The 7766-nt window shown below is 41.6% G+C and overlaps 1 protein-coding gene across 1 annotated transcript; it reads right to left on the bottom strand.

Moving 5' to 3' along the window:
* Positions 1-2108: 2108 nt before the first annotated feature.
* Positions 2109-6271, bottom strand: LOC109854706. Its single transcript, XM_020428101.1, has 5 exons — positions 5864-6271; positions 4571-4694; positions 3688-3838; positions 2989-3205; positions 2109-2241 (listed from the first exon to the last, which is right to left on the bottom strand). Exons 1-5 carry the CDS (start codon positions 6097-6099, stop codon positions 2115-2117), a joined length of 855 nt encoding a protein of 284 aa, XP_020283690.1. The 5' UTR covers positions 6100-6271; the 3' UTR covers positions 2109-2114.
* Between the last annotated feature and the right edge of the window lie 1495 nt (positions 6272-7766).

Here is a 7766-nt window from a genome sequence, read left to right as displayed (position 1 = left end):
ATGCAGAAAAAGATGAAAGCGTCTTTGTCTCGCGTTCGGTCGTTTTCCACCCTTCCTTCTCCCTCCTAGCCCCGTTTTACATTCCTTTTATTTTCCAATTATTAATTCTTCATGTGATAATTCATACGCTTTTTATCCAATATTGAAATCGGAGAAAGAGTTCGGAAATTTATGAACATTTTTCCATTTCAGTTGTTTTGATCGCACGCTTGTTTAAATATTATTTAAAATATTATTTAAAATTATCAATAAAAGGTTATACGTAGCAATAATAATAATAATAATAATAATTCTAGCGACGTCAATGATAAAAAAAAAAAAAAAAACAATATAGAGAACCATCACTGCGATCTGTTTAGCACGGTTTTATTTCATAACGTTGTTATATCACGTAAAACGTTTATTAACATTTGAGAGTTTGAAAATTTGTGTCACATGTGTGTAACACGCGTTGAAAATTGCCTGTGACAAATATACATTATTCATAAATATTAATTTTCAGCACTGACTGCGTAGTGAAACCGATAATAGTCGTTAACGCATTATTAGAGAAATATGGATTAAATATATATTTGCGTTTAAATATATATTTCGTTGTGTGTGCGCGCGCAGTAGTATGTTAAATTTGTGATTAAACGGGAAAGGATCTTGTATTTTAAGATTTTATCCTCTTGACACATTTCTTTTATACTTCTATATACATATATATATATATATATATATATATAATAATAATAATAATAATAATATATTCTATATATATATATATATATATATATTATAATAATAATAAAATTTCCGTTTTGTACTCGTCACGTAATTTAATCCACGCGATCCTCAAATAGTGTAAAATAAAATTAAATAAAAAATAATTGTTCGTTAAAATGATGAGTGAAAATAATTTATTAGAATTTATACGCAATCAGTTGGGTCACAAAATCGTTCGTTTGGTACTGATATCGGGTCATTAAGTATGAAACTGATTGCGTATAAATTGCAATAAATTATTTTTATTCATTATTTTGACGAACAATTATTTATGACCCGATAACAAGTGACCCAATAACAAATAAATCGCGAATGTGACGTTACCTCTCTCGATCGAACATTTTTGTTTTCGTTCAATCACATGTAGTCCGTGAAAAATCCCTGTTGTCAGCGGATTAATTTCTGGCGTGTAATCTAGCGCAGTTTTTTTAACGTAACGTATGTTAGTCGCGTGACCGGCGTAAAAGTAAGCGACTGATAGGAACGGTAATAATTTCATATATGTTGCGGTTGATACAGCGGCGCTGACCTTTCCGCTGGCAAGAAAATAGGAACCTTCGCTGTACGTTAGAGATAGAAAGAAATAGAGAAGGGGAGATTAGAAGTCACGTCGACTTGCGAACCGGCACGGTGCATCTTACCGGTGCGTGTGCATGTCGAGAAATGGGTTCCAAGAGTTCCGTGTATGCGATGCAGTTTCTCCTCGCGCATTACGCTTGACTCTCCATCGGTCGCGCGTTACACAGCTGAGAGAGAGAGATGCACACTTTGCGCATGTAGAAGAGACTTATTTATATATTTATTTAAACCGTATAATGAGTTATACGGTTAACAATATTAACAGACACACACAAGCGTGAAAGAAAATTAGAAATATTTATTTATTTTTGCGAACATTTCTTTTTCCTTTTTTTTTTCCTCGAGAGAAGATAAAAATTGTTTCGAAAGCGAGAAAAATCACGCGTTTCTTTTGGCTCGAGTCACGGTTCCGACACGTTTGTTTGATTGTCCGATTGTTCCAACAACTACGTGCTCTCTCTCCCGCATATCTCGCGAATGCACAATGGCTGACCTCGTTTCTTCCGAAACGTAGGCGCGATCGATGGAGGGTCACAGTCGCACTAAAATCGCCCGAAGTGTATCGCGTCACCGTCGAAATTTCGATCGAGGTAGTCTGCGTTAACGTCGTCGACGGGTCGTGGCATCGTCCTCGCGGTGGCGTCCTCCCTCGATTCGCCGCCACTATCGATCGCGGTGACGGCGGCGGTGGTGGCGGCGGCGGCGGCGGCGGCGGCGGCGGCAGCGGCGGCGACCGAAGAATTCGGGGTGCCGGCTAGGGGGACGTGTCAGTTTCTTTGCGGTTTTATTACACGGCTCGCCGGAGGTGGCAATTTGTTGAAGCCCGCGTTGTCAAAGACCGGAAGTAGGTCCCTCACTCTTTGTCCCGCGCCGATCGACGCCAGCTCGATCCATCTGCAATGGCGAAACACGTGAAAGGGGGTTCTTCCTCTCGTCTTTTTTTCTCGGCCGATCCGTTTCCCCCCTTAATGCTCGCGCGCGCAAACCTTTTGTGTTTTATTGGCAATGTTCCATTAAAGATATTACGTAGCAAGGTAGAAGAGCGAATCGCGTAATGGCGCCGCCGTCGGTGTTCTTTCAGAAGCTGCTTTAAAAGTTTAAAATAGTGCAAATGCATGTGCGTGCTTGTAAACTTATACATATACACCGCGCTCGCAAATCTGAATTTTTTAAAATATTTATATAGACACGCGTAGATATATAGTTTTTATATCGCAATCGTCATAACCAGATCGGGGACATTTTAAATTAAAAAGTACTTTTTACGAGTTTTACATACACACGTCTCGTGTATGAAAAATGTGAAATCAATTTGACCGCACTGTGAATGATGGAATTGATAACAGCAGATTCTGTGTATAATTCGGAAGTAATGAATGCTTTAAACAACCGCCATTATACCGGGGAATCGTCGGACGCGGTCTCGACGCAATAATAGTTAATAAATACCGGGGAGGGGGAGGGAGGGGGAGAGTAATAAATATCGGTCGACGCGCACGACGAACGATATCGGGGGCGCCATGCGTAATTTTTAACGCGATCGCGCGCATTTGTCGTGTGTGTATCACGCGGTCGCGTCGCAACAAGCGCGAGAGAGCGAGAGAGAGAAAAGAAGCATGCACGAACGAATTCACTTCCCACCTGTTGTTTTTGTATTTGGCGAGGGGTTGAGCGGCTGTGTGGGGCGTTTCGGTGGGGAAATATGTGGCCCCATAAAAATCCAAACCACGGCTCAGCAACATCGAGGTCTCCTCCACGCTGGCCAGAGTAACCCTTATAACGGGTGGCCCCGTATAAATTGTGGCAGGCTCGTTCAGATTCTGCGCGTCGCTCTTTAGCTTGTCATTGATGGCCTTCACTGATTTATTTAACACACACGATTTTTATTGCATGCGTTTGCAGAAAGACGGCGGTAGCGCTTGACGCGCCTGCGCCGCGATAGCACACGTCAAGCGCAAAATTGTTTAAACCGCCGACGATTTATTATCGCAATTGACGAACGCGAACGCGCTTATAAATCAAACGGTTAATCAAACCGATGCTTCTCTCGCGAGATGAGACAAATATCGCTATCCGGGGATATTGCGTCTTAAGTTACGAAAAATAGATTTAACGCGCTTAAATAATGTATGAGAGAGAGAGAGAGAGAGAGAGAGAGAGGCAAAAGATTTTTGAAATCGCGAGAAAGCGGAGAGAGAGATTCCCGCGTCTTATCGCGTTTACACCCGCGAGATACGTGTGTTTGCACATACGTGTGTGTCAAAGATTGCAGTTTTCCAAATAAAGAGCGAGAGATACGAGAAATATGGAGAAGAAAAAAATAACATTTTCGTGACTCACAGACAGTTCCCGTATTCAGGGGCAGCCTGGTTACTTCGACGATAGATCGATATTTGTAGAGAGCGTGCCTAATATCGTCCTCGGGCAACTCCTCGGGCACATCCAGAACGTAGACGGTGAAGATCTTCGCCGGTCTGCACGGTATAGCGACCTGTGTGTGTGTGTGTGTGTATGTATGTACGTGTGTATATTATGCAATGCGATATACGTCACTTCTTACATTTATTCCGTTAAAAAAAAGAAAAAACAACACAACACGCGAGAACGGGAGGATGATACAGAAAAAAAAAAAAAAGTAGCAAGCTTGTTTCGCGCGGAGAACGCGCGAGAAGAGATAATGAAGTCTCAGAGAGAATGAGAATGAGTGTTTAACGATTTTTATTATTTAATAATGAATTAACGCGCAACGCAAATGCAGCATGCACGGCATTCGAGAGAAGATAACCGAATTCCCGAGATGAATACGGAAGCGAGTTAACTCGCGCAAATTACTGTCAAGATATCCTCTCGTTGTCTTTCGCGCGAATAAAGCACCCTTTGTACTTTGTTGCATATATATACGTCGGCAACATGTGTTTGTGCCACGAGAGCGCGTGGAATCCATGCAGATCCCGAGATTAGTTGCACACCATGGGATATTTCTCTGTGCGTCAGAGAGTGTACTTTAGCTTTGTAAGGGTCGTCGGACTGCTAATGGTGTAATGCAGCGCGACTGCGGATGCGCACCAAGTCCAAAAGTAAAATTTTACCATCTAACGTACATTCGCGCGCGCGCGCGCGCGTTATAAGAAGGTTATCTCGTCTCGAGGATTTGATTGTTATTCGAAACGAAAAATGCGGATTTCTCTTGAGATGCAACGAGGTCGTAAAAATTGGTTTCTACCTTCTTGTAGAAGCGAGCTCCCGTCACTTTGTGAAACCCCTTTTTATATACCGCCTGGAAGTCGTCGATGTTGCTGAACTTGAAGAGAATGCCGGTGGCGGTTTTCGTCAAAGAAAATGCGCCTCTGGATCGTGAAACAAATTGTTTTCATAATGATTAGAATCAATGCGAGGAAACATTATATAGAGAATATTTTGAGAAAAAACTTTACAAGGTTTATCTAAAAAAAAAAAAAAAAAAAAAGAATTCAAGAGAATATGATTTTACAAAAATATTTCAGAGATGATTATTTTCTACATTTATACGATGAAGAAAGAAAGAGAGAGAGAGAGAGTAAAATTTTTGCGGCCGAAAGTTGTAGAGCTCGATGTTTACTTGCGAATGAATCCTTGCCGTGTGCACACACGAGCTCGTCGTCGATACGCAAAAAAGTTTGCACACAACGTCGGACACAATTTGGCTTAATGGTTTTGTTGTCCGACCCGTTACTGCTTCTACTACTTCACACGCGCCAGCTGACTTAACTACTTTTAGATCCGATTCTGGCGCAAAGCACTTTACGATCTCTTGCGGATTAAGCTAAGTGAAGGTCTAAGTAATCTAGACGTTACAGCGTTTGTCAATGCGGGCGCCAAAAAATTTTAACGTATTATTTCTTGTTTTTGCGGATGTCTCTCTTTCTTGAGAAGAAACTCAACATTAGGTACGTAATTCCACTTCGTGCAAGAACGACAAAAAATTGTATAATTAAACTTTTTTTGTACTCGCAATTCTTATTTGGTTTCGTCCAAAAATGTAACACACGTGTTATTGTTCCAATTGTGGTCCAGCTTTGAAAAAAGCAATTCTTTTCTTCTCGCGATTGAAGAAAGAGTTCAGTCGTTCGCACCGCACTTTGACAAATTAATAAAAAAAAAAAAAAAAAAAAAACGTTAAGACGCCAAGACTTCTTTTACATGATATTTTCGAATTTTCGACATCTTCAATTTCTCCCACCCCCCTCCCCGCGCAAATGCACATGTATCATTTCGCGATGGCAGTATAAACTTGTCGGAGGATAATCGGCGAGTGCAAAATGCGAGATAAAGTAACTAAAAAAAAAAAAAAGAAAAAAGAAAAAAGAAAAACCGATCGACGACACTTCGAGCTCGTTCATCATAGTTATCGGAGTACGGTTTAGCCGTTCTTCTCTTTCTCTTTTTCCCTCGCTCTCTCTTTCTCATCGAGCGGTTTGAAATCCAGGAAGAAATTCCCATCTCGAGCGTTGAGGCGGGTCCCCGAAGTGGTTCTCACCGGAAGTTCATCTTCTCGCAGATGGTGGCGGCCTTCTCTATGCTCAGCTCGTGGCTGGGGGTGAGAAGAAAGGCGCCCTTGGTGAGGAAGTCGGTCTCGCTGACCTCCGAGTCGGTGTCGCCGTGATCCTGCCAGTCGGCCGAGCCCTCCTGGTTTAGGCGCAGCATCGAGCTACTCTTGGATGTCGACATGTCCTTCTCGCACTGCGCACTACCGCTCTGTTCCGGTTGCGACATCTTTTATAGCGTTGCCAGCGAACCGAGGAACGAATAATCTCTCGCGTCGTACGCCTCTCGAGAAGGAAACGACGTCGCGGGCCCACACCCCTTTTGTGATTCTTATACACGCTTGATGCGTTACGCGCAAGATCGATCGTTCGAGAGAATGTCGACGCGCAAGAGAAGAGCGGACATACATACGTCGTGTCACAATGCTCTGGATCGCGTTTCGCTACGTTCCTTTTATATGCGTCGCCGGATGGATGAGCGAGTCGACGAATCGACGACGACGTAGTTCGGAAGATTACCCGGCAAAAAAGCGATCCCGACGCGGCTAGTTGACCCCTTGATTGTTACTGACGCGCACGCGTGTAAAAGAAAAAAAAAGACGTAGGATCTCTAATTGTTTAATTGTTACGTTGCAAGTTGCAAGTTTAGCAGGGATGGAAAAAAAGTGTAACTCTCTGTGCTTTTTTTTGTAATATAAAGATCTTACTGTTTACGCTAATGGTTTTTGCTCATTGTTAGTCGGAGCGTTGAACGAAAAATACGCGCGCGCGTGTATTGCTTTCGATCTGGCAACATAACATTCGTGCCGTTTTTTAACGTTTTAGCGTAGCTTTTATATTCGATACACAAAGAAGCTTTGTGTTAGATAAGAACAAAGGGAGCGCGAAATACTCTTTTCTGACCCGGTTATACTTTCGGAAGCGTCGCGCTTGCTGCGAGCAGAAAAAAAATGTCAAGGATTACGCATTAGTACACGATTTTTTTAAAAAAGAAAAACTCGCTCACGTAATACTCGCGCGTAATACTCCAATACTCGCGTAAATTAAAAAAAAACTTGTAAGGTAAATGTCTCGTCAATGATCGGACGAGTACCGCTAGCTGGAGATTTATGAAAGAAATAATTATAGCGACGTGTATATTTATTTCGGAACACATGTAAGTTTAACAAAACAGAGCGTGAGATTTGTTTTTTCGACGCGTCTATATAAGTAACGCGTATTCCGAAACGAAAACTTCAAATTAACAACGACGCTATCGGGTTCTGTGACAGCGACGCGAAGACGATTTGCATGAATGTTTAAACGGAGCAAACGTACCACCGCTCACGCACAGGTGCATAGCGGAAAGCTTCATTTGAATTCAATTCGTGTATCTTCTGCTTTCGGAGTTTGTACTCGCGAGAATCACCGTGTACCGGAGCTCTCTGTATTGATTTGTCACACATAATCGTCGAGCCGTTTAAAGAAGATACTCCGGAAATGTGTCCGTGTTGTACACGTGTGTGAAAATACACATGGAAAACAGCGATATTGTATTTCAGAGAGATTTTTAGCCCGATGTATAACGTCACTTTTTTACTTTTATACGATCGCGTTTTGAAATATTTGTATATATTTGATATGTCGTCACTCCCTACGTATAATTACATAAGTGTCACATATGGGATTTTCAGTTTATTGCATAGTGACACTTAGAAAGTCATGTTCTTTATGGTCACCAAATATTAAAAAAAAATATTCATAAGTAAAGTACAAATTTGAAACCGAAAGATCCCTAACTATAGGGAAACGTATGAAGCTTTATACTTTTAAACTGCTCTCCTCTAAAATTTGCGTTTTGGAGTTACGGGATTATACGTAGAGAGTGACGATGTTTTAATATAAGATTTTAGAGAT

Source organism: Pseudomyrmex gracilis, unplaced genomic scaffold (assembly GCF_002006095.1).
Source record: "Pseudomyrmex gracilis isolate BER0280 unplaced genomic scaffold, ASM200609v1 scaffold_72, whole genome shotgun sequence".
Classification (NCBI taxonomy): domain Eukaryota; kingdom Metazoa; phylum Arthropoda; class Insecta; order Hymenoptera; family Formicidae; genus Pseudomyrmex; species Pseudomyrmex gracilis.
Note: the sequence above shows the minus strand (reverse complement) of the source record. Positions and strands in the feature narration are given on the sequence as shown.